General features: G+C 35.4%; 1 protein-coding gene across 1 annotated transcript; it reads left to right on the top strand.

Annotated features, from left to right (window-relative positions):
• Nucleotides 1–1,752: 1,752 nt before the first annotated feature.
• On the top strand, nucleotides 1,753–27,600 carry LOC103715984 (threonine--tRNA ligase, mitochondrial 1). The gene is made up of 21 exons (XM_008803800.4): nucleotides 1,753–2,113; nucleotides 3,671–3,782; nucleotides 4,953–5,078; nucleotides 5,320–5,379; nucleotides 7,178–7,267; nucleotides 11,102–11,176; nucleotides 11,457–11,585; nucleotides 11,676–11,765; nucleotides 13,103–13,191; nucleotides 13,272–13,368; nucleotides 13,465–13,551; nucleotides 13,883–13,967; nucleotides 17,455–17,549; nucleotides 17,668–17,700; nucleotides 19,158–19,244; nucleotides 20,334–20,426; nucleotides 22,201–22,293; nucleotides 22,373–22,594; nucleotides 23,948–24,019; nucleotides 26,305–26,376; nucleotides 27,253–27,600. The coding sequence occupies exons 1-21, from the start codon at nucleotides 1,833–1,835 to the stop codon at nucleotides 27,346–27,348; spliced, it is 2,184 nt and encodes a 727-aa protein (XP_008802022.1). The 5' UTR covers nucleotides 1,753–1,832; the 3' UTR covers nucleotides 27,349–27,600.
• Nucleotides 27,601–27,954: the final 354 nt, after the last annotated feature.

Here is a 27,954-nt window from a genome sequence, read left to right as displayed (position 1 = left end):
TGGCATATCATATGCAATGCAGGTTATGAAAGACAACAGAAAGCTTCACCAGGGTACCCTATAGAATTTGTGTTGGAAGGAATAGATGAAACATGATATTTAGAGCTCAAAAAATAAAGAAAAACCAAAGATTTGAGAAGATAGAGGGAAGAGAAAATACAACAAATGCAAATTTACTTAGTTCAGCCACAAGCCTATATCTACAGGCGAGAATAAAGTAGAGATTCTACTATAAAAAAAAAAATAGAGTTTAAAAATAGAGCTACCTCTCAACAAAATTCTAGTTCTATTACATCCAATCTCTCATACTTTACTAAAACGAGACAAAAGAAGATGTATATCAAAATTGATCCAAATCCGTACCGCAGAGGCTCCACTCCTGCACCTCCAAATGAGGTCAGTGGTAGAATTCAAACTGGACCCTTCGTAGCCACCACAGATCTCACAAAAATTTTCAGTAAATTTTTTCTCTAAATTTATTGAATTGAATCATGAAGCGGGGTGGATCAAGAAGTTTAAGGCATATTTACAATTTGATTTATATAATATATGAGAATTGTGCACATATCATGTACATAAACCAGCATGATGAGGTGAAAGATTTCAATATTTGGTTAAAAAGTGGAGTCACTTCCAGGTGGAGTCATGCCTAAAATATTTTGATTATAACGGATGTTGTGGATATTGTTGGTTTATGCGCCATTTTTTTTTCTGATATTCAACATTTGTGTGATAAAGTAATGACTAAACTAGGGTCATTGCATATATAGAAAAAGAGTGAGCGAGAGCTTGAGGTACGGTTGCATATTATGTAGACTGTAGTCATGACTATGTTTTGATGATTACAATACTTTATTAACACAACTATTGTAATGATTTTTCTTATATTAGCTATCAATTAGTTTAGGACAAAAGGTGTTGCATTTTCATTTCCGCCTTTTAAGCTCACCTAGTATCATAGATTTTTTGATAATTACAGTACCTTATTACAACTAATGCAAGCGAGCATTTCTAAAGATATAAGTTTTATTTTTCTCTTCTTTTTTTGAGGGATGGTTATGATCGCAATAAGTGAACCATCAAATATTTGATGTTAATATTACATGATGGGAATTCCATCAACAAATTGAGAGTATAGGGTATTTCGATGGTCGTAGTCACATCAAACTAACAAACTACGTAATATCTGTATTTTAACTAACTTATGAGGATGAAGGATTATTTGATGGCCACTTATGATTTTGTCGATTGATTAAATGCTACTTGTGGTTTGATTAAATGTAAAGAAGAATGAGCATTTTTAACAGATGATTATAAATCTTTGACAATAAAAAACTCACAACAGAATAATATTTGCACTCCGTGAAACAAGCCCATTCATACCTATTTAATTTTCATGATAAAGTAATGGCCATTACTTTTAGTTAGTGCTTCTTATATTTATTCCATTTTTTTCATGAATAAATATGAGAAAAAAATCCATCCACTATTTCTCTCCGTTTATAATATAAAGTTTAGACAGGCTAATAACAGAATTGCCATTTGCTCGAATCCAATGCAACAACCATGCAGGGCTTTCCGAGGACACCTCCGACTTCCCCCTATTTATTGAATTTTTCCGTTATGGTTTTTGAACATAAAATTGATAAATAAACCCCATATTCCTAAACCGACAACTTTCCTTACCCACAGTAGTAGCGTAACGAGTGAAACCCGTCGATCAGGCCAATAGAAAATGGGGAGTGCGTTGATGCCAATGACCTACTCGCACCCTGGAAACCCAATAAAAGGAACTCCGCCGCCGCCTCTGCGCCCTTCTCAAGCTAAGTTTTATGCTCCATTGCCTCCGCCGGTTGGTCTCCGTCCCGCGACCCTTCTTCGCTCCTCCGCCCCTCGCCACCCCTCCTCGCTTCCTCTCCGCCGTCCTCTCGCCACCGCCGGCGTCCGCCATGGGAGAGAGCCGCGCCGGCGAGGTGAAGGGCAAGGCCAAGCCCAAGGCCTCCAAAGACGATGCCTACCTCGAGGCCATCATCGAGAAGCGCATCCGGATGTTCGAGTCCATCCAGGCCCAGCAACTCGCCGAACGCCAGAAAATCAGCGGGGAACCCATAAAGTAAGTCTTCTCTTCGTTGGATGCGTACCTCCATATCTGGATTTAATGCGAGTTCTTTAATTTTTTTTTTTTACCCTTTTTTGTTGTTTATTTTCAATTCACATACTTCGAGATCTTAGATTCTTTGAGTTCGTATACCGGTATTCCAAGAACTGGTATTTTTGAACAATCTTGGTTAGGTCAGGGATGGTGGATCATGACTTGGATTCTTTGCTTTGATGTGGTTAATAAGATGAATGAGTTGGTTGCATTGGTTTTGATGTGGTTAAAAGTAACTCTTCTTTTCGGTATGCCTACCTCCATCTCTGGCTTGAATGCGAGTTCTTTATATTCTTTTGCCGTTTTATTGTTTAGTTTAATCCAGATATTTTAAGAGCTTAGATGTGTAGTCTATGATTCTTTGAGTTCGTGTGCTGGGATTCCAAGTGTTCTTGTTAGGTCAGAAATGATGAATTATGAGTTAGGTTCACTGCTTTGTTGTGGTTAATAATACAAATAAATTGGTTGGATTGATTCTGGGCTCTTTGAAATTGGACGGGAGCATCCAATTGATTTATCTTGTCCTGTCCTAATCCTTTTCTGTTACATTGGCAGAGAATGGTGCTAGGTTTTTATCTCAAACATGGTGATTAAAGATTATGATACTCAACTGTCTTTTGTGTTCTTTATTTCTTGGTGACATACAAGTATCTATTCTTTTACAGTGACTTCGGCCTTTTACAGTTCACATGGGCAATTGGAAGTTGAAGATGTGAAGGGGTGTTAAAAAGTTTAACAAGATTTAAGTTAGGGCTAATAGTTTTGCAGGGTAGGGGTGGGGCGGGCAAAGTACCTGTGACTTTCCATAGTGAAGGGGGTCAGAATAGGCAATCTTTGGCTTAGTGTATAGAGGATACCCTGGTGTGACTAATTTTATTTATTAAGTAATTGGCAACTGTTTTGAGTGGACAGGATGTCCTATTTCGTGCCAATGCAACTATGAAGTTTTTCTTTAGAATTGCTATGAGAATGGGAAAATTCACTTGTTATTCTATTAACCGTTTGTGGCTGCACGTTAAAGAAAACCAGAAGTTGTTATAATGTTAGAATTGTTAGATTTCATCTCATGTTCTGTAACTTATTAATTGCTTGGGAGTTAAAGATGGTCTTAAGCGAAAAATTTGGCCTAAAACTCTCGACAGTATTAGACGTAGCTTTGCTCGTGGCAGTCATTTCATTCAACTATCCAAGTGTGATTGTCAACGATATTTCTCAACAATGTGCAGCCTATGAAACCTTCATATCTATAGAAACCAAAGCATATTGCTTGAACGATTTTTTAAGGCAATATGGCTGAATTTGATAAAAAAATTGCTGGGAGAACTTGCGAATTTTTTTCAGACATTTGAGAATTTGACACCGAGCACCTTTTAATATTTCATCTCACAAACTTAACGGTGCTGATATCAGCCATTATACTTCAATTATTAATGATATACGTTTTCATATGGACATTGTTTTTGTCTGAAAACTGCATTTCACTTTTTACATTTTTTGCATATATATATCGCATTCTAGAATAACATTGCCCGATGGGACAACCAAGGAGGGCAAAAAGTGGATGACATCACCCATTGACATTGCTCAGGGAATTTCAAGTGGCTTGGCTGCAAGTGCTTTGATAGCTCAAGTACGTATTTGATTCATTACATCACTTTTTATATTTTACATGTTGTCATACTGGCTTTAGATTCCTCGATGGGCTTCTTTTGATGGGAGAATGCCTGCATGGAAGATAGTGAAAAGCTGAAAAATCCTAACTAACAAGCCATCTTCTGTCTGCCCAAAATTGATGGCTTGGTTATCCTACTATGCAGACTGAGATCCTTAGTGACATCACATGCTAACATATAAATGGATGAATAATCATGAACTGACTTAGCACTTGACATTTCACCACTAAAGGTCACTTTATTAATGACATAAATGGCTTTTCAGGCACTTTTACCCACGTGAATTGCTTTTTCATTGGTCAATCTGCTCATTCTAATTTTTATACTTACTGCAGATGCTGCTACCTGCGGCTAAACAATGTGAATGCATTATACGAGTTTGTTCTGCTTTTTCATCACTAAACTTGCTTAATAACTATTTCTTTGGTTGTAACTTAAAATCACCTCTTAGCTACATATAGCAAAATTTCAATCCATAGATCTCTGACATCAAATAGAAGTATTCTTTTCTTGGTAATTATATTTTTCCCTTGATGTTATGCCTCATTTTTCCACATCTAACAGGTTTGAAAATCTTGTTTCTTGTAATAGTATATTGCAAGGTTTTAAATACGAACCAAACCCCATAATTTTCCATCGGAAGGGTATGGCATTGCTACGGTAACAGACCGAAAATAACATATTTCTAAAATTGAAAAGTGAAAACCGTCATTACCCACTGGTACAGCTGATATGATCGCCAGTATGCACCAGTATGGCCGGTATGTACCAGTACAATTGTTTCGGTATCCTAGCACTTGTATTGGTGCCAATTTCATGCTAGAATGGCATGGTACCAATCATATCGTCTAGTTTTGGCTGTCTTTGGAATCACGGTATACGGTTTTTCTAAGCTAAAAAGGTAGATTGATTGATTTCATGAGAGTTACAGAGCAAAGAATATGCAAAAGAATATTGTTTTTGAGATAGACAATCAACTGAAACATAGGAATTTTAAAATGTTCATTAAAGAATTCTTCTATAGAATTTCCCAGCTGTTGCTTTTCTATGCTCACAAAAAAGAGATTCCGCTAACGTGCCGGTTGAAAAGTTCTTCTGATTTTTTTTTTTTTTTTTTTTGTCTTAAGGTAAATGGAACTCTTTGGGATATGACAAGGCCACTAGAGGGAGATTGTGAGCTGAAGTTGTTTAAGTTTGACAGCAATGAAGGGCGTGATACCTTTTGGCATTCCAGTGCCCACATTCTTGGACAGGTGCTTTCATGTTAGAGATGCAACTTCCTTCTTTTATACTTCTGCTGTAGTAATAAAACATGAAACTGCCCAGTCTAATGTTTTTTCATGTTCTTAGTCATAGTTCTTTTCTTTTATTTTCTTTTGAAATTTATTTATCTCCAGCATCCTTATGTTCATTCTGACCCTTCAGGTTCATAAGCAATCTGTTTACTTTTAGGTGTTCTTTTACTAAATTTGACTACTGCTCTTTTAATGGCAGTCTGTTGAGATGGAATTTGGTTGCAAGCTGTGCATTGGGCCATGTACTACTAGAGGGGAGGTAATGAGATAATAGATCTTGACATGTTGGTCATATTACCTGCAGTATCCTTTGTCTCTCTGAAGTTTATCGCTAGACTGATCCTATGCTTGTTGTCATGTTGCTACTTGCCCCAAATTTGTTTTTCACAAATAAGAGTTGGTAGAATCTGTGACAGTATATTGCAACATTAAAAAGATTGCCTGAGTAAATTATCAGTGCTTAGTTAAAGAAATTGGCAAAGAGGAATAATTAGTTATTAGTATTTCCATACATGCATCGTCAAAATCTTCTTTATCCACAAGCATAGCCCACATAAGTTTGATGTGTGCAGGTGGAATAAGGATATCTAATTTGTGGCAGACTTGCTTATATTGTTGTCATTACCATAACTTTGTATAGGTTGCCGAATTATAGATAGCTGAAATACAGACTGCTAGTAATGACTTTGATGCCTCGTCCGTGTGTCTCTAGAATCCTTCCCTTGATGGCAATTGCCCCAACTAGTCCGTTTTACTGAATTCTGAGATCTTCCCGACTTTTTTTAATGTTTTAAACCACCTCTTTTTTAGTCAAGCTGGTTTTACACTACTAAATTCTGTAAAAGGTGACATGCCAACCTTTATTAACTTAAATACCATCAATTTAAATATACAGATTTTGTAAGCTGGAGTACAGTTGTTCATGTTTTCTTCTAGCATGAATTACATATTTTATAATTTTTTTTTTAATTTTAAATTCATGCCTAAACTGGTAATTATATCATTTTGCATCTCATTTAACATCCTTATGTGTTTTCCTCCAAATTTTCATTATAAGTGCATCAGCCCTGCATAAGTTATGAAAGAAAAAAAAGGAAATGGCACTGTTTTAGATGGGAACAACTCATTTTACGACAGAACCTATAGAGGATGTGAGAAATACTTAACATCCAACTTATTTGGTGCATGGCAAATAAGAGATTTATCTTCTTTGCCCCATGGTTTTTCCAGATTTCAAGGGACATTGAGTGTTTGTATTGAGCCAGGGCTGTTACACGAGCAATCAAAGACTGGTCTCGAACGAGAAATAAAACAAGAGTCAGAGGGTAATTTACTTAATATTAGGATTACATGGTAAAAGAAATTCATGGAATTTGCATTAACCGAAAAATCTGTTCAGGCTTTATTCTGCTACATTTGTTGTAATTCTATTTCATTCCGCATGAACATTTTGAACATTCTAATCATTCCTTGATCTTTTATGAACAAAACCTTGTCTTGCAGTTGTACGGATCTAGATTCTGGCCATTGCTGGTTAATGCTTAGTTGCGTATGGATCAAAGTGACTGTAACTCAAACATGATTGAAAAAGATCTGATATAGTAGATATGGTCGCGATCCATGTTTTAGTGTCTAGGTCAGAAATTATGGATCCAAGTAAGAAATTACTGCTAAAATAGTTCAAAAAAGAGAATGGAATTGTATCCAACATGACTTTGTCTTCTCTATTTGTATATTATGGGCCAAAATCTTGACTACTATATTAAATGGATCCAATATGGATGGTGTTTGATTCCGTCCTAAACATTTATAGCTTATATGATGGTTGCACATTTTTTTTCAAATTATAGTGACTTTATTATATGGTATTACTGGTGGATGCTTCAATTTGCCTTTTGTTATGAGCACCATATTGATGTATCTGCATGCGTACTCTTTGCTTATAAACTTTCGATCTCAAGATGGTAAAAATTAATATTGAAATCTACCTCACATTCATGTTTAGCTGACTTTGGCATGTTTATGTGAACATATGATTTGATCTAGACCATTTGCAGGGTTTCTACTATGATGCATTCTATGATGACTTGACCTTGAATGAGGAGTATTTTGATCAAATCAAATCTCGTGCAAGCAAAGCTGCTGCGGTATGATTTTTACCCCAATATTACTCCCAATTTCCATGTTGTGTCCAAAAACTTTCCATGCATTCTGATAGTGCTTGATCTTGTTACTTGTATATAGAGCGATCCCTATTTTCAATTATTAATAATGGAAAGCTCTCTAGGAAGGGTCTGTGACAATTTTATTTGTCAGTTGTGATATTTCTAGAGGCATTCACATGCATTAGTTGATCATGTTTACATAAATAATCAAGGTAACATTACACTAATGCATTAGATTATCCTTCATGATAGCCCTATAACTTCATGTTTAACTCTAGTTGAAGATGAAAATAGTGTTAATTCGATGCTAGAAAGTAGAAAAGAATGTATCCAAGGAATTAATAGCGTCCGCTTGCAAATAACAAGGTTTAAGGTTTCAATTTCAAAGCAGATTATTTGCCATCCCTAGTGAACATGATTTTGTGTGTGTTAGAAAAATTTTGTTCCAAGAAAGCAAAGCTATGAAAAATATATTCTATTAAAAAAAGATTATGAAAATTAAGTACATATATAGGACACTTCTGGGCATGCTTTGTAGTATTGTTCTTTACAAACTTCTGCTATGCGTGCTTGGTCAGATCGTGCATTTGTCTGGTTTATGTCTTGCAAATGTAAACATTTTGTTATGATATGTAGACACATATAGGTGATTACGAATTGCAATTGTTCCTTGAATTTATATTTTTCACTCTTTTATTCCTCGAATGTTTTCACTTATGCTGTTGAGCATTACAAGTCAGCAATGTGCTTTTGTAAGTTACCTTTTTGCCATATTGAAATATTTGTTAAGCAATAAGAAAGCATCAATGTAGCATTTATTAATAATGAGTGTTGAGGACCAGACACATATTTGGAATCATTTCTGTTTTAATCACTTGTAAGAAGTCAAAATGGGTATTCTTCCTACACATTGAATTAGTTTAGCAACTGAAAGTTGGTGAGCAAAAGTTACAGTTACAGATATTGCAATAATTTTATCACAATATAAAACAAAGTATATGCACATAGATTTAAGGACTCTGAGCAAGATATCATGCTTTCTACTTTTTATGTTCGTCCCCTGCTCTTCAAAAGGACAATTCAAAAGAAAGGCAAACAGGCTTGGATTGGCAACAAGCAGACAGCTCTCTATCATAGTAGCAAGGGGGCTGTTTGCCTTAGCTACCACAAATAAGGCCCAACATATACAATCCATCAATGATTTCTTACGGAGAATGGAAAAAGTACACTGATGTCATAAGGATGCATGTCCAATACAAAAAAATGAGAGACTATCTCCTATACTCCTCTAAAGTAAGGCTCGTTTGGTCGCTCAATCACTTTATCTATTAGTATCACCATGTAGGAATGGAAGCTGATGAGTAGAAGAGGCACATTGGGAATTGGCAGAGCAATTGCTCTTCCTATTTTATGTTTTTGGTATTACTGCAAACCATCTAAAAGAGTGAGTACCAGTATCCAAAAAAATTTTAGATTGTGATTCCAATGCAGTGCCCCTGTCCCCCAGACTTCGTTGTCCATGTGCTTCATTCGATTAAAGTGTCCCACTTATAGAGGACCTATCACACTGATAAGCAGGCTGTATGCCCAGCAAACCATAAAGGTGGATAATGAACTAAGAATCTCCCACAATAAAAAACATGTTATGAAACTGCTGGTCAAACTTTCATTGAGAAGTAAGGGTTTGTAAGAGTAGGATAATTTTGTAAGTTTAAGGATTGGCTTGGTACCAAGTGCCAGAGTCTATGCTGGCAGTTAAGTGATCTTGATCCATGTTCTAACCGTGATTTGAGACCAGTGGTCCTTTATGTTGTATGCCCTATGAGATGGCCTTGATGTTCAGATTAATCACTTTGGGAGATTTTGCTCGACATATGATCTCTGCCTTATCCTAATGTTCCTCTAGGCTTATCCTTTATGCATAACAAGTTAATGAAGAGAAAAGGGCGAAGCTGTAGACTGAATCCTGTCTAGTAGATTTAATCTAATACGATTTTTATAAATCGACCTATGATACAAGCTGTGCGCTCAATTTTGTTGGTTAGAAAGGTAAAGGTAAAGATATCACCCCTTCTAAATTTAACAAACTTTTGCAAAAGAAAAAAAATTTGAGGAGTTCTGAAAACTTCATTAAGGCGCGCTATCCTACATGATGATGTACTTTGGGATGCAAAATATGATGGATATTAAGAGGTTCAGAGAATCAATCTCAAATAAGAAGGGAGAAGCAAAAATCATGGAGAAAGAAAAAATAATGTGCTAAGATGTAAAAGGGAAGATGCAGAATTTATCTACTTTATCTAATGTGAACTCCTCTAGGTTGAAGCCAGACTCTGGTGAAGCCTCCCATTTTTTCTAATAATGGGGCCTGCACAAAAGGCGTGCCTTGGTGCTTGCACCTAGAGAGAGAAGAGAACGAATCCTCTTTCCTCTCTTTGTTCCGTGCACAATTCCAATCCCGTAATTTGTATCATTAAAACATCAGTTAATTCATGTGCAAAGGATGTACAGATCTAGTTTAAAGAAAACACACAGAAAGCAAAGTTCTTTTCAAAAAGAGAAGCTTTCAAGAGTGAGCATGGGCATGAGAGAGAGAAGCATTTCTACTGGATGGCAATCACACGGGCATGCAATGCTACACTTTGTTGGACATTTTCATGTTTACTTTATAATGGGTTTTGTGTTAGTCAAGCTTGACTTAGATAGTTCATGTTCTTGGGCTTTTCTCAGTCATACATGCAGGCCATGGGAGGATAGGTCTATTTATAGGTGCCTTTTGGATATGAAAGTATTTATATGGGACAAGAGAAGTAATATTAGATGCAAACAGGTTGTGACAGTTTGGTTATATTGGAAACTACATTCGTCTGATGCGTGAAGAAACGGTGCCAGGATATCATTATTACAATATTTTCTTGGGAAAAAAACCAATTTTTAGATAGGTTACATTCTGAGATCCAATCAAACAGTTTCCATTCCTTTTCCAACACCTTTCGTGTATTAGTTTGATCGCAGTATAATATTGTAACATGGGGCAGACCATGTTTGGTGCTGCTCTCAGTAAGGCTGGTTAGTCACAAAAAATGACTATAGAAAATTCTATGGTGCTTTCTACAAAGTCTAGCTCAGGGCCTCTTGGCAGGGTTAAGTGACCATAACTTCTCACCTTGAACTCAGAACTCACTTGGACTCTTGTGTCAAGAAAATGTTGTAATGGAAATAAAATTTGATCATATTTGACTAATAGAAGAATAATGAAAAATCCATGAAGTGGGACTCTGATATCTTAAGGGCTGTTTTGGACATAATATGGGATGTTTGTATTTAAGAGTGGTTTCTACTCATGTTCATCATCAGTGTCACTGCATAGACAAAGGTTGGACATCACTGTACTTGGATATTTAGATTTCTTTACTGCTTTACGCTGTAAACATGAGGCCTTTGCACTAGAACACTTGGATGAGACAATATGATTCTTGACCACACTACAAAAGAGTGTACAAGTGCCAATTTAGTTAGTGAAATGTTGGTGACAAGCAGGTCTATGAGATAACATAGATGATCTAGTAGGAGCTAATGATATTAGGTCAATAGCCACAGTAATTGCAAGTTATTGCAGCAAATAAGGTCCAATTACTGCTAGGAATCTTGGCTCACATGATTAAAATTTAAAAGAACTTTTTTAGTTGTATCAGATGGTTGACCTGCTAACATGTACAATATTTTTTCTAAACTGAATTCACTAGTAAAATTATATATGTCATTGATAGTTCTCTACATAGATAAATAATATTTTATTACAAATTCTTCTTGCAGGAAAAGCAACCTTTTGAGCGAATTGAAGTGTCCAGAGAACAGGCTCTTGAAATGTTTTCAGAAAATAAGTTTAAGGCAAGTGACAGTTGATATTTTTGCCATTTGATAGTTGTGGTACATTCTAAGTTGTCAATCTTTCTTAACATCACAATTTACCCATTGATGTTGGACTTTGGAGACAAAAAAAGGGGCATGTAATGTTTGCTTGTTGATACCAAGTTCCATATTTGAACTTTGAAGCAATATTCTATTGCGAAAATTCTTTGGTCAAATTATTCATGCTCATTTAGATTTTTTTTTTGTTCTTTTGCAATTTGGCATAACTGTATGTGGTGAAACTGCCAACTTTATGCAGGTGGAAATTATAAATGAGTTGCCTGAGGACAAGACCATCACAGTTTATAGATGTGGTCCTTTAGTTGACCTTTGTCGTGGACCACATATTCCAAACACTGCTTTTGTAAAAGCATTTGCTTGTTTAAAGGTGATTATTTATGTCCTGAAATGTAATTATTTAAATAACTGCATTTTGCAGTTGGTTTGCACTTTGCAATGCTAAAATTTGAATGTTCAGGCTTCATCATCCTATTGGAGGGGAAAATCGGATCGTGAAAGCCTGCAAAGAGTTTATGGGATTTCCTTTCCTGATTCTAAACGTCTCAAGGTATAACTCCTCATAAAGCTTGTCATGCTGGGATTGTCAAAAGGCTCTTTTTTTCTATCCTGCTTCCTCATCATATACTCATTTTTGTTCTTCTATTTGAGTATATATGATAGTCTTGGTTTTATTTTGAGTCTGTAGTATCTTTAAGATTATCTGGCAAGCTCCGTGGTCGGATGACAGACTCCAAACATCTCCACATCTGGAATGCTAAAGATACTCCCATGTTTAATATATCCATCCTCCTTTTGGTTTAGCCTGCATTCTAAGAGAGGCAAGAGAAGAACACGAGTCAAAAGTGGGAGTGCATTTATCAAATTGAGTAGATGTTAAGAATTAAATCAGATGGGAATCATCTCAGCCATCGTTCTTCCTCTCATACAGTCAAACCACATTTAATTGAAGGTCTTCATGCATCTTTCGCTTTTGCTCCAACAACACCCCCCCCCCCCCCCCCCACAAAAAAAAAAAAAAAAAAAAAAAAAAACCCACCCCAACCAGAAAAAAAGAAGAAGCAATTCTCCTATTCTTCCCCCTTTTTTCTGCTAACTGTACTCCCAGGCAGAAGATTGAACCTTGAACTGCTGCATCTGTAGTTGTGCCTTAACTGCTGAATCAGCTAGTATCATGCTTTCATTGCACAAACAATGCCAAAATGTTGCCTAGGATACTTGTGCATTAAAATTTAGTCAGACATTGAACTTGTTGAACATTTTTGAAAGTTTCCCAAATTGAATTTAGAGATTTCACTTACTGTTTTGACTGACACTGTCAATCATTAATAAAGATACAGGGGTATAAATACATTCTTAGCAAACAAAAAATGCACAAAGAATATTGGTCATCTATTTAAACTTTATATAAGTCTGTCTTTTGTTGTTGAACAAGGACTAGTCAACTAACCAAAGTAGAAAATCAGCATGTTCACTTCCTCCTTATGTTTAATCATGACATCTTTCTGTAGTTCTTACGTTATTATGTTTTTTTAGCTTGTCACTCCCTTGTGATTTTGTTTTCTTAATACTTGTGGCTTACTTTTTTTGAAGCATATGTTGCTTTGAACAATAAATCATTGTTTAATATTTAGATCTAGCTTGCAAAACAGTAATTTCATTCATATTTTACATTTATATTTTCTGTTAATGGGGCACGAGTATCGAGAAGAATTCTGCAGCTCTGTCGACCTGACTTGGATGGATTTCTGGTTGATTCTTGTTCTTGTAAAGAGGGGAATTGTAACCTTTAAATTTCTATGCTTTCTTCCTCCCTCATGACATCACACTTGAAACATATTTATGATTTTTTATTGTGTTAATCTTTTTTAACCTTTCCCTTTATAGGAATATCTCACCCAGTTAGAGGAAGCAAAGAAACGCGACCACAGATTACTGGGACAGAATCAAGAGCTTTTCTTTTTCCATCCCCTTAGGTAGCACAAACTTGAATTTTTCATCCATGGTACCTCGCTGTTGCTGGCATATAACATTCTTTTTTCTGGAAAAAAATCAGTCCTGGGAGTTGCTTCTTCCTGCCACATGGGACTAGAATTTATAACAAGTTAATAGAGTTTCTGCGAGTACAGTATAGGGACAGAGGCTACCAAGAGGTTAATTTTCTATCTCTACTAAGTACTAACTGATACATAAGTTTGTAAGTTGGTTGCTGGATTCTTAATGTCCCTTTTGTTTTACTTGGTTGTCAGGTGTTGACACCAAATATGTACAACATGCAACTATGGGAAACGTCAGGGCATGCTGCGAACTACAAAGAGAACATGTTTGTTTTTGAGGTAATATGTTCTTCAAGAGCTGTTTGATCATGTTACGATGCCCTTGTTCACTGCTTTGTTAGGGTGTGGACTTCATAATAGTCCAAACTCTGACTATCCATGCTGGATATTATGAAGTTTATGATTATACATGCACACACATACATATTTACATAGACCTATATACATATATGTACATGTTTATGTGCGCGCGCGCGGGCATATATATGTTTTTCTATATCTGTATGCATCTCCATGCGTACGTACATCCATATCTATGTGTATGTACGCAATGGTGTGCTACCTGGTTCACATTTCATCTAATTTGTTAGACTTAATTTGTCAAATGCAGGTAGAGAAACAAGAATTTGGACTTAAGCCAATGAATTGCCCTGGCCACTGTTTAATGTTTGAGCACAGGGTTCGGTCATATAGAGGTCAGCTGCTTTCTATATAATTATATGAATCAGTATTTTCAATAGTTCAGCAGTTTAGGTCATCTCATGTACTTTTTATGTTCCACAACTTATGCAGACAAATACCTTGAGCGATGGTTGAAGCACTGTTGTCAAATTATTGTCAATGTGCCAACTACTTTTGGCTTGATGATTAGTGTTTGCTAGACTAGATCCTAGCTGCATTGTTTCCATAGGCACAACGGCATATTGATATGATAGCAATTTTTTTTCTTCTCATTGCATTAAGTGAAATGGCTTGTACTATGTTGCTGGTGTATGACCTTATTTGCCTAACAAATCAAAATTTCTCTTTCTGATGATAAGGGAATAACCAATCAACAATGTCATGTGCTCAGGCTATTTGCAATATGCAATTTTCAGTCTGAGTGACTTTTAATAAGTGATAATTTTTTAAATATTTTTTCCTTTTGTTATTCAAATTTCTGTATTTAAAAATGTTATTGGAACATATTTTCTTGTGTAAAAACTATATGTAACTTTAATGCAAAAGGGTTAAGATTTTAAGATCTAAAATTTTTCTTCTGTGTTTTGATGTTAGAGAAGGGTGTTTGGAAAGTGTTTTTTTTGAATCTTTGAACTCATTTCTTTAGAACCGTAACATGCTAAGTGCTTGCATGGAAAATCCTTGATTTCTGTGTGAAAAAGCAGTTAATAGAAATTAGTTATGTCACTGTAGTTGTATTATTTACTTTATATATACAAGAATGATGATTCACTTTCCTACTAATTAAGTAATATTTAGGTTGTTTACTGTAATATTTTTCTGTGTTATTTGGATTGTGGTAGCTTTTTGATTGATGGTTTGTTTTTTGTCTCCTTTCCTAGTATCAAATTATACATTTCTCGATCAACATGTTACGTAGCTATTGATGCCAATCCATATTTGTTACCTTTTAATTACAAGTTTACAATGAGCAAAAGACTAATTACTCACACAACCACGTATATATCCTACACACACACACACTCACTCACTACAAGTTGGCTAGGGTTAGATGCATGAAAAGTGAAACTACTACTCTTACTACCACCTTCTGTTGTGACAAATGGTTTGTGGCAAATGGTATGATTAGATAAAGGTGGAAGATTGCTTTCTGCAACAACTGAAAAAGAACTTTACCAGAATTTATAGGAATGAGTTAGTTAGGGAGTTGGCACGATTTCCATAGTTTCATTTGAATACCTCAAGTAGAGATGGATCTAGAAATGATGAGAAAGGGTAAGTCCTTAGTGGCATATTGAATACCAATCAAATTATGGAATATTAAGATGAATTTGGTCAGGCTGATAAAGTAGCTTATTCATTAGGATCATTGAGTCATGACATTTATGAAAGTAGTATTGATTGAAGAAGTATGCTCCTAAGTTTTCATAAAAGTAAAGATGATGCGTGAATTTGCACCAAGTATCTCGGGTTCAAATGTGTGAGCCACGATACAATGTTCTAGGGAAGGTTCACATTTTGTGAAATGTGTCTTGTATTGTTTGCATACAAGTATGGAACAAGATGCAGCACACCCCCTTTAACTACTCATTGTCCGCCAAACTGGATGATACCCCCCACATATAATACGACATGTGATACAAGGTTGAGACAATACTGTATGGTTGAGATTTCAAACCTTGCTACTAGGATAGGATGATGGAAAAAGAAGATTATGAAAAAATATAATTTCTTCTAGCCATGCTTTTTTTTTTTTGCTAGGAAAGTTATCTATGGTGGTATATTTTCTTCCTTAGGCAATTGTTGGAAGTTTTTTTAAAGAAGGAAGAATCAGTTGCATTCTTTATTGACTTGAAAAGCCATATGTTAGGGGGTCCATGAGAAATAATTTGGAGGCATGAAGACCATGCGGACAGGTATATTCAGAGTGTAATGGGCACATATGAGAAGCCACGAGAGGCATTAAAAGTCTATGCAGCAAGATTAATGAATCTACATGCATAATGAAAGTATGAAACCACATCAAGGGTCAAAAGTAAGCTGATATTTCTGTACGGTTGTCATAGACGAATGTACATCTGATGTTATAGAGAAGGCTCCATGTTGTTTGTTATTTGCTTTTGGCATAATCTTAAATGATGAGACTAGGTCTAACTAAATGGTAAGTGCTGATCAAGCAGTCGAAGAACAAGGGCCAAAAATTAATTGAACTAAGAAAGGTACATAAGCAAGGTGACCATACAAAAAGACAGCTATGAGAGATCATAGTATGGCCATATTTCTTTTTAAAAAATTGGACCTATTATATGTAAACATTAAAGAGAAAAATTAAGATGTATAAAATTGATTTATAGGCTAATTATGAAACATGAGGTACTTTGGGCTATTATGGTTGATACAATCCTTTGGACACTTGAGGGAAGTTTTGTCAGATGATATTAAATACAAAAGATTTGTATGGTCCATAATGTTGGGCAATAGAGAAAGACATAAGAAGGCAGATGAAATGATAGAGATGAGAATGCTGAGGCAGATGCTTGGTAAAATCGAGAAGGATAAAACCTATTTAGGATATACTAATGATCCGGGGTGGCTTTTATAAGCTGTGGGGGTTGGATTTGTGTAAAAACTCAAGATCATATATTGAGAAGATGACTTTGAATAACAAAGAAGAGATTTGCATAAAGAATGCAGTAACAATGGTTTGTGGCCATTATTGAGAATAATTTTGCAAAGAATGATATACAAAGTTGACTTTAGAATTTGGAGTGAGGCTTACGTTTATGATTGTGGTTATAATTGATGTCAAGGTTTGCTGTGCTGGGACCAGGGCTCGGATTGGTTGCCCGGCGGCTCGGGTCGATACGCCCCTTTACCAATATGTGCCAAGCCTGTACCGACACAGTAGAGAAGGTGGGAGAGAGGGAGAACGGGAGAGAAAAAGAGAGAGAGGAAGGGGGAGAGAGGGAGGGAGAGAGGAGGGTGGTAGAGGCCGGCAACCCGTGCGGAGGAGGGGCTTTGCCCCAGGTCCCCTGTTTCATTCGAAACAGAGGTCCTAGAGGGGATCACTTTTTTATTTCGCGATTTTCCTCTCTCTTCCTTTCTCTCCCTTTCCCTCTCCCTTCCTCCCTTGCTTGCTCTCTCTTTTTCTCTCTTTCCTTCTCTCCCAACGACTTTCGTTTTGGTTGTTGAAACCGTCTCAGTCTGCTGCCGGTATAGCTCGGTATGCCCCGAACTGCTCGGTTCGGGACAATTCCGCCGACCATGATTGATGTGCATCCAAATATAGCTTCAAGAAATATCAGAGGTTTTATCTTCAACCAAACAGCTACTATTAGTTATCCAAGAGATCCTCAAAGATCAAATGTTTATTAAACATTAAATTTTGTAAGAATTTTTTTACTCTTAATCTAAAAAATTCATTTGTATTTAGTGTTTTCCAGGTTTCTAGAAAATCCTTCCCACTATGTGAACATTTGATTATTTGGATTTGGTTTGCAGAATTACCTCTTCGGCTGGCAGATTTTGGAGTGCTGCACAGGAATGAACTTAGTGGTGCACTAACTGGTTTAACACGTGTTAGAAGATTTCAGCAGGTATCATCTCTGTATTCACCTCTGTGATTTTGTTCTTTTATTTTTTTTGCTTAAAATTCTTAGTTTTTTACTTGCTCCCAAGCCTTTGGCATATTTCAACATGCTTGTTTTCTTGCAGGATGATGCTCATATATTTTGCAGGGAAAGCCAGGTTAGTTGAAATTGATTTATATGAAGAATGAAGAATATCCCAATGCCTCAGTGCATTACATGCATTACAAGATCAACTAATTCATATCTAGGAAATTAAAGATTTAATAGCCCTACCACTGGTTTATAATAATTATCAGTAACTCTTGTGTCTGGGGATTGTGTAATTTTGTCAAGTAAGAAATATAAGGAAAAGAAGCAATGTGGTTCAGTCTGGATAATTCTTATGAAGCTATTTATATTCTAATATGCCATGTTCTAGCTTCTTTAGAATCTTTGGAAATGTATTTGGATTGATCTGCAGTTAACCTTTTGATAGTTCTGATCCCATATATCTGGGGTACTTACACAGCATTAACAACGGAGAACAGCGATCCATTACAACTTCTTTCTTTTTCTGTTTTTGAAAAATGGAAAACTTTACTGTAGTTAAGATGAGTATGTACTTGTATTTTTAGGTTTTTTCCTGTGCCTAACTACTCATAATCTCGGATTTTATTGTTAAAATGGCAATAATGTCTACATATTGTATGGTCACTTTAATGTGCAGTTCTTGACCTGGAGTTCTCTTCTTACTATTATCTTTTGTATGCTTGCATTTGCTATAGAACTATATATGAGACATGCAAAGATTTATAATCAGGATAATGTATCTTACTGTGTTCAAAAAAAGAGAGTAACGGAACCATAGTATGTTAGGTCTAGGCATTTCACCATAGTAATTATGTTTTGCACATTCACGTGGTTACCGGATTTTAAAATCTTAACAGTATATAAAAGATCAATTATGATGTTCCTTGAATTGATTAAATTTTATTAGTTACTGATTTACCTGTTTTTGGCTGATGATTCTTTGTTACATTGTGTCATAATGTCAACAAAGTTTCTTCAGTTTTGTTTTCATGAACTGCAAACTTTTACTTATTTTGCACTTGTTGTTTCAATAAAACTGATGTCATTTCCCCAACCTGCACGAAAAAGGTGGCTGACATGTCTGTTTAGTAACTTATTGTAAAATAATGTTGTGGATTTGATTGAGTTACACTCTCACGACGTGGTGGTGAGGCTCCTGGGTTATGGTTTTGGTACATCTTGCTGCTTTAATTGTATTAAAAGATGGTGTCCTCTCCTACTTTTTGTTTTATGCTTCGTAGTAATGAGTAACATGTTGCCTATATGAAATACAATTTTATTTCATGGTTGAATGGGAAGTTTGACATATTCAATCATAACAGATGAAATATAATTAATGGCATCATCACAGTTCTCACATTCATAAGAAGTCATGCTGACTAGCATTTTTGCCTCTATTGCCGCATCAGTTACATCATTTGTTGTTATAAGCTGTCTTATTTTCTAATCTATTTGGCTGATTTGTATTCTTAATGAAAATATTCTCGAGCCTTGTTAGTAATTTTACTCTCATCTAAGGTTGATCTTGTTTCCCTATGACTACAGATCAAAGACGAGGTCAAAAGCGTTTTAGAATTTATTAGTTACACATATGGCATATTTGGATTTACTTTCGAGTTGGAGTTATCTACGGTAAATTACTTTTTCTTATTTTCTGCATATATCACCCTTTTTTGCTAGAAAAAATATCACCTTTTAACTAGGAAATATACAGCTGATTTTAAATCATTTTCTTTGGTTCATGGTGCAGATTTGCCTATGCTTCTTGGTCTTATCTCTATGCTATTTGATATTACAGATTTGCTAACCCTGTTATTTTCATATACATCTGTCCAATGTATTATTGTTTTTTAGGTACTGAAACCCTTACTAGAGTTTAGCATTTGCTATACTTGATAATTAACCTTTGAGGATGTTAACCATTTTACCTTAAAGAAAGGAAAATAATAGTTGTTGTATGCAGCCCCCATGATCTGGTTGCAACAAAACGAACCTTAGAAACTAGTTTTCCCTAGAAAAGCCTTTTCTGATTATCTGTTTTGCAGGAAATACTTAAATAATGAAAAAGTGTTTCGATGTTTGCTGGAAAGTTTGACTTCTCGTTCTCTAGAAAGAAATGCCAGAGAAAGAGATTTTGAACTTAAGGGATTAGCAAATTTGTCTTCCTCAACTCGTAAAATTTTCTGGCAAACCAAACGTATCGAAAACTAGATTTTCCTTTTCCACTGAAAGAAACATATTCGTGATATCACTAAGTTGAAGTTATGATATTGTTTTTTATCTCCCTTAACTCATCATATTTTTGAGCAAACCAAACAGATCAAAACTTAGATTTTCCCTTTCCATGCAAGAAACATATCACTGATATCACTAAGTTAAAATTGATTTTTTTTTTCCTCCAGACATCCTGTTTATGTTGCTTGTTGCAGCCCTTAGCTTTATTAGCATGGGCATTGTGTGTGTGTGTGTGTGTGTGTGTGTGTTTTTGGGTAAAGCATGGGGCCATGGGCATTGTGGTTGAACCCAATTGTCTTATCATGATTCTGGATTTTCCTTTTTCCTATTCTGTAACAGTTCATGGCAGTTTATAGCCCTTCTCTTTGATATTTATATGTCAGACTGGTAATTAATATATTATGTCACTCCTTTCAATGTGTTTTACCATTGACTGAATGAATAAAGAACTCTGCATTTTATTTATGTTGTGTTTCTAAATTGTAGCGGCCAGAGAAATACCTGGGGGACATAGAAACATGGGACAAAGCTGAGGCTGCTCTCTCTGATGCTCTCAATGAATTCGGGAGGCCATGGCTGGTACTTATATCAGAACTGCTACGAGTTTTTCTTTTTTAAATTATGAAATCTTCTATATTTCCCTTACGAAGAAAAAATCCAAAATCCAAAAGGTTCTTTTTTTGTCATTCTTTCTATATTGTAGTTGTAAGAGGTGATTTTGGTTCCTCATGCCCAATTTGGAATATGTTGCATTCACTAAAAGTTGAAAACTGGACGGACTTGCTTTTTTTTTTTTATAAATATTCAATGTTTCTGTGTTAATGATGAAGCAATATAATTGTGTTGAACATTTTTGAATTTTATTTTCTTGCATGTATTTATGCAGTTTCCCTCCACTGCAAGCTTTACCAGGAACCTGCTCGAAATAATTGCAATAGCTATGCTCTTTGCAAAGGCGTCAAAACATGTTATATACACTCCACAAACCCTGCATAGAAAATGAAACTGTTATTTTTCATCTCCTTCAATGTGATTCTATCCATATTCTTTTTAATTTTAGTTTCATTGGCAGCATACTTTTCCTGTTAACTAAAGAAACTCTCCTTGTTCTCCTGTCACTTGCAAGAAAAATTTCTTCTATTTGCAACATATTGTTCACTCAAATCTTCAGCTGTCTTCATTTCTTTGTATGAAGTCATTTATTCTGACAAGGGTGTCCTTTTGTCAAATAACATATTGAGGAACTGTCTGATTTTTGACGTACATGTCTTGTCAAATTTGTCCAATCACAGTTTGGACCTCACCTCTTACAGAAACAAAATTCCATAGTTTAACGCCATATATGTATCTGAAGGTGATGAATATCAAATAAGTTGTCTCCTTTTTAAATTATTGAGGGTTGTGAATTGTCAATGCTTTCCTTAGATCTACCTAGTTCTATTTTTATTGCTGCAGTACGCATTTTTGATATTCTATCCGATCGACTGTGCATGTTTGCTAGATATGCACCTTTTATCTGTTTAGAGTATTAAATTTGTAAGTTGCTAATGTACAGCTGTTTGGACTACTGGCGTATCTTACTGCCATATAGTTTTTCTTATTGCTGCTAAATTTTCAGTCCTTCATTTGGGGGATGCTTGCTTTTCAGTATCTAGTTAGTTTGAACTCACTGCCAGGCACTCTTTATGCATTACCAGTCTAGTCACTAAAAATTCTCTATTTGCAAGTACCCTTTGACTTTGTTGAGTTGTTCCCAAGCTTGGAACTAATAAATATTTTGTGCTCAGGTTGGATGCAGGTCAACTGTTAGGATTTACTTTCTATATGTTCGATGTGTTCATTAATCTGAGAATTTTGGTTTCTGTTCTCCTGACCCAGTCCTTGTTTTAGCAATATTGATTTATTAGATTTTTCACTAGAATACATAGGCATGGTAAGAGATAATGGAACTTCAAACTACCACAAGTATAAAGGATCATGTAATATTAATGTAAAATATCACCTGAAGTCATTAGAGGTTCTTGTATTTGTATGGCCATCTGTATTTCACTACTTTGTTCATCTTACAAGTCCTGTAACTTGTCTATTCTCAGTTCTCATTTGTTGTATTTCTCTTTGGATTTTTATGACTCGGAAAAAAATTAAAATAAAACTCATGATTCTTCAGTTGTTGAAATAGGAGATCTGAATAGTAGTGCCATATATGGTCATTCTTTGTATCGAATATGCATCATCTCATAACAACTTCCACTTTCATTGCACATATCCTATTGTAACTCTACAGTTATGATCAGATATTAGGCGCCAAGTGGTAGTATTTCTGTACCTACTTGGTTATAACATTTGCATGCAGATCAATGAAGGAGATGGTGCATTTTATGGACCAAAAATTGATATTGGTGTTTTTGATGCCCTAAAGAGAAAATTTCAATGTGCCACTCTACAGGTACCAAGTCATAGGATACATGTTATGGCTTATGACAAAATATTTTTCTGCTTGTCAACTTATGGATGTCTTATTGCAGTTGGACTTCCAGCTTCCACTTCGTTTCAAATTATCATATTCGGCAGAAGATGAAAAGAAAATGGAAAGACCTGTGATGATACATAGGGCTATCCTAGGTTCTGTCGAACGGATGTTTGCTATCCTTTTGGAACATTATAAAGGAAAATGGCCCTTCTGGCTTAGCCCTCGCCAAGCGATTGTTTGTAATGTAAGCGAAAAATCTGAAGATTATGCAAAACAGGTAAAAAAACATTAGCATAGATGCTCATTCCTGTAAAGACCTCTATTTGATTCCAGCAGGTTGTACTAGAAACTTATATTTGGTATTTTGAAGATTGGTGGGATGTAACCTTGCTGTAACGTCTTCTTACTGCTATTATCATCATAATTGAAGTCACCATTACTGTTTGAGAACTTCTTTGAACATGCCTGGTTGAGGACTGCCTTGGCATCTGTAGCTTTTCCTAGCTTTTAGTTTGTTTTTCTTTTCCATTTTAGTCTTAGATTCTTATGTGTACCACAAAAATCTAACCAACTTTTTTGTATTGGAGATTGGAAGTTGTGCCAATGTCTTTTCACCATATTTGGATGTTTTCAAATTGGTTTTAATTGTTTAAACTGTATTAACATTAAACAAGAAATTCTGTAATGTATGGCAAACTGCTGATTCTGATGACTTATATTAATTGAAAAGCTTCCCAGTTTTATCCTTTTCCTGGCCAACTTGGTAGGAGAGAATTTTGAGTTTGTTGAATAATTCACTTCACTTTAAGCTTGATTTATCTGCAATATAATGCAAAGAAAAAACTTTAAAAGATATCTGCTAAAGCCTTGTGGCAACTGCTACATCTTGCATTTTCTAAAAATGAGAATGCTGAATAGAACTCTTTCTTCAGATTTTTTTTTTTAATTTTCTGTTGTTAAGTGTAACTCTTACTTGCAGCACATGTCAACTGTTCATTATATGATTCAAAGTTTACAAAATCCTTGACATGAAAATAAAGTTCCATGTTTCTTAATTGTCCACAATATTACTTTGTTGGGAAGATAAATACCTGTAAATTGCAACTATCATTTTGGAAGAGTTATTTCTGTTGTAAGCATGTAACAAAAATAGAATTTATTAAAATTTCATGTCCAAATGCCTGATGAGGCCAGTCTAGCTTTTGAGCATTTTTTCATGCCATGTTATATAATATTGTGTTGTTGCAACCTTTTGTTTTATTCTATATATGTGTGATCCTCTAAACTGGATGCTCAAGTTTTTTTGTCTGCTCTCTTATAGTGTTTGATTTTGTAAATATGGGAGTGACTATAACCTTTGTTTCTCAAGTATTTGCTTTGCGGATGAATTGCTTCCTTCTCACTCCCTGCCTCTGCTCTCTCTGTCTTTCTTCTTCCTATTTCTTGTAGTTTTTTCTTTTGACATGCACCATCTGCCTTACGAGTTATCTTCTACAATAAAACAGAAAATTCCTCTCTTTCTTTCTCTTTTCATTTTCTTGGTAACCAAAAAAAAAATTATATCCATTTCATCTATCATTAACATTATATGGACTTTCTTATTATTTATCAATTTTTTTTGCTATTATAGGTACGTGACCAGATACATCAGGCTGGATATTATGTTGATGCTGACATAACAGATAGAAAGATCCAGAAAAAGGTTTGCTATTTATTTGCCCATTAATTATTTCTCCTTTGTTATTTTATGCCTGTTGATTTTGGATACTTGAATGCAAGGAAGTATATTAAGGCTTGTTGGTTATTATCACCATAAATGCTGAAATTAAGCGTCTCTTTACACTAACTAGCATTAATATGAGGTGCTTGACTGTATATGCTGCAACCCTGATCTCTAATTGTTGTTGTCTATGTTAGTCTGAATTGGGAATGGTTAGGTTGACCAATTCTAGGGGCTGTTTGAGATAAGAATGGACCAGGATAACATATGCATACATATGATTAGCAAGCGCAGCTTTATGGTTGATCATAAAGTTTTTGTGCATTTGGACTTGTTGAACTTGGATTATTAGTATTCGAGATTTCTTCAATTGTTACATTTCTAAAGGGAATTTTGCAAATTTACTATTTTGCAAATTTAGTCCTTTTTCTTTGCAAGAATGGCCCAATTTTAAAATTTTTTGATGCTTTTGCTTGTGCTCCAATCAGATACATCATGGAATTGAATGCACATTTTCTTTTTTACAGTGAATGAAGTTGCTTGTTATATTGAATGCACATATTTGCTGAGTGCTGAATGCAATGTATTTGTGAGGGAGGAGCAGAAGCATCTGAAAACATCATAACCTGGGCGTTCCTGCAAAACAAAATAAAAATAAAATTCGCACTAATTTGTAAAACTGATAACAAAGTGGGTTCTTTTTCCTGCAAATCTCTTTTTAAATTGCTAATAGAGATCTTTCTGAAAAGGCTTGTAAGTAGAACAGGCTTTACTCATATCGATAAAATTATTAAGGTTCTTTACCTGTGATCTTCTGTGAGACATTTTTCATCTTGTGTCAGAAAAATTAGTATATTATGTTTCTCTGATAAGAGACATTCGTATCCTTACCTCCACTGAACTTTTATGGCGGGGACAAAGTAAAGAAAGTTGCCACCTCCATCCTCCAGAAGGAAACAGTTTGTCATTTGCATGTATAGTTGCTTAACCTAGGCAACAGTCCAGCCCCATGATCATCATTAAGGTTGTAAACTTCAAGGTTATTGCTTTTACAGTCTCATAGATTGCCATATGTTCCTCTCTGGTTGTATCTGTCAAAGGAGAAATGTATGGTGGAAGGTCATTTAATAATATTATCATATTTGTGATTCTCAATGCTAGTCCTTTCAGATTTTTAGCATTTAAGGCTTGATATTCTTGTAGAAAGAATTAGAAAAAAAAAGTGCTGGTAATAATTCAGCTTAATGTAGATAAGATGGTAACTGATTTTGCTTTTGTCTTTTTTTATAAAGGCTAAATATAGGATTTGCATTGCAGGCATAATTTGCTTTTCCTGATCTTTTTCATGCCTTCATATTAGTGGAAATCTTTCATCCTCACGGAAACTCAAGTCTGTAAAACTTTAAAGTTTTTAACAATCACATGCTAATTAATAGTTATTGTAAGTTGATGTGAGAAATACATAGTTCCTTCACTTGGTCATCTACTCGATCTCATTATCTCTATGCTGGCTAACATGGTGTCTGCAAATATCCTTGAATATTTTCACATAGTTAGCAAATATGCTTCCTTATTTACAATTGCATGTTTTCAGTTACACAGACCATCCATGCTCATTTAGCATACTCCAGTTCATGCCCTTTTTCACGAAAATCAGTGACGTCAATGTCGTGCACAAGTGCATAGACCATTAGCTTTTTGGTTTGAGTTTGTTTCCCCAGCCCTTGATTATATTTCCAGGCTACCATATCATGACCACATATAATCATAGTAATTGTTTTGCTCCATGTACCTGTACTTTCGTTGATGCAGAAGTTATGAGTCTAAACCATTAAAGTAATAACAAAACTTTGACATGGTATTAATGCCGGTGCACATGGGCTTACATGGAGATTGTATATCACCTGCTCCTATGCAATATATGTTGCTTAATGATGAACATGGGTCTCAGAAATATAGTTCCAGTATCACCAATAATTTGCCAGAGCGAGTTCTTATAATAGACACTCCATGCATAGTATCTGCTTAGAGTTACTCTCTTGTGTTCATTGGGAGAGGCAAATTTTATTAATAATTCTCGTTTTTTTGCATTTATTATTTAAGATACCATATGTTGCCATGCTATGGCTTGTCATATGAAATTATTTTAATGTTCTTGAAACTCATGAATAATGAAAAACTCATCATGAAATAATTATATGTCACTCTAGTTGATGTTATTGTCTTTCACATCAACTGAGCATTATCATATATTTAAATCTCCACAGGTACGAGAGGCCCAATTGGCGCAATACAACTATATATTAGTTGTTGGTGAGGAGGAAGCAAAGACTGGGCAGGTTTTACCTCACAACTTTTGATTTGGATTTATAGACTATAGTACATTCGTGCCTGTGTCAAATACTCAGACTGTACCCACCCTATTACTTGGCAACCTAGTCTAAAGTAGCAGCCATTATTACAGTATAACAGCCATTTTAATGGTTTTGGGCCCTCTCCGTTATGTTATATAAAATTACAGGAAAAATAATGGCAGATATAGTGCATTCTTTAGCATTATAATGGTCCGTTATAATGCAAATAATGGCCATCACCACCAGTCTGCTTCTTTAAATAAGATATTGTTTTTATCAAAAAATATTGTTTCTTTTGTATATTCAAAGTTTTTGCATCAGTTTTCCCTCCAAAAGGGCTTGCGTGGATTGAAAAAATAATATTTTTTCTCAAGCGAATGGTGATTGGAGAGATAGCAACATTATTTCTGTTATTGCTCACTATTTTCCATTATAACGTTGATGCTCAACCGCTGTAATGGTGATTATTTTGATTATTAATAACTGAAATAATACTTTTTGAGGCAAAAATAATGCTCATTGTAACACCATTATGCTGTCAATGTTGTGTGCCTGTTATCGCGGGATGATGCTATTGTTGCAACCTTCCTTTGGTAACTGTTCACATAGCATGAAAAAGCTTAGTAGTTGAATTTCAACAGAATACGTATACTGTGTTCGCTTATTGTGATGGCATTTGGTTGGATGGTCTCGTAGTGTGTGAGTTGACTGTTCCAATAAGTTTGTATATTGTCTGCTGCTTTCACAGGGATGCAACATTGGATGAGAACAGAGTTCTTTTATTGATCAAGGAATATATACTACATTCTAAATTGTTATTCAAAATAAACAGTGTGCTTCTAATTGCCTTCTAATGTGCAGGTAAGCGTGCGTGTCAGAGATGGTTCAGATCATTCCACAAAGAGCATGGAAGCTCTCCTCACACATTTAAAGGAAGAAGTAGCAGCGTATCATTAAATATTGAAGGCTGTTTTGTAGGAGCATATATTTGAATCAAATCTCTCACTTCCTATTTCCTTCATAATATTTTGTATGCTCATAGGGAATGTGTAGAATCTCACTTAGAGAAAGTGATTAAATTACCAATTCTACATAATTTAGTTGACTCCATCGCAACAATAGATTGGTTGGTGCCCTTTTTTTGAAGGCTGTAATTGATGGATTGAGCATGAACTTGTGAATCAATGAATCGTTTCATATTTGCCATTACTGAGAATGGTGATGGGTAGCCTATGGGAGAAGAAGGCATTTTTTTTTTCTCGTTATTTGGTGAAGCAGTGGGCTTACACCTCGTACGCGACGAGAATAAACAAACCCAACAGCATCAGAATATATTCTATCTCTAAGATGTTGAGGGTAGTCTGCAGTGGTAGTCCATAAACATGAGGAATGATTGGCCAGGAAGAAGCCACCCAGTCAGCAAGCCTGGAGCCCTCCTTGGACACGTGGGATGCTCTCAATTCAGTCTGCCCCTGATCATGTGCCGAATGTCCAGAAGCCATGCACGTGTGTGTGGTTGGCCCAGCCTGTTGACCCATGTTAGTTTCTTTTAATGCCTCCTGA

Source organism: Phoenix dactylifera, chromosome 1 (assembly GCF_009389715.1).
Source record: "Phoenix dactylifera cultivar Barhee BC4 chromosome 1, palm_55x_up_171113_PBpolish2nd_filt_p, whole genome shotgun sequence".
NCBI lineage: Eukaryota > Viridiplantae > Streptophyta > Magnoliopsida > Arecales > Arecaceae > Phoenix > Phoenix dactylifera.
The sequence above is the reverse complement of the archived record's forward strand: the minus strand, read 5'-3'. Positions and strand labels throughout refer to the sequence as shown.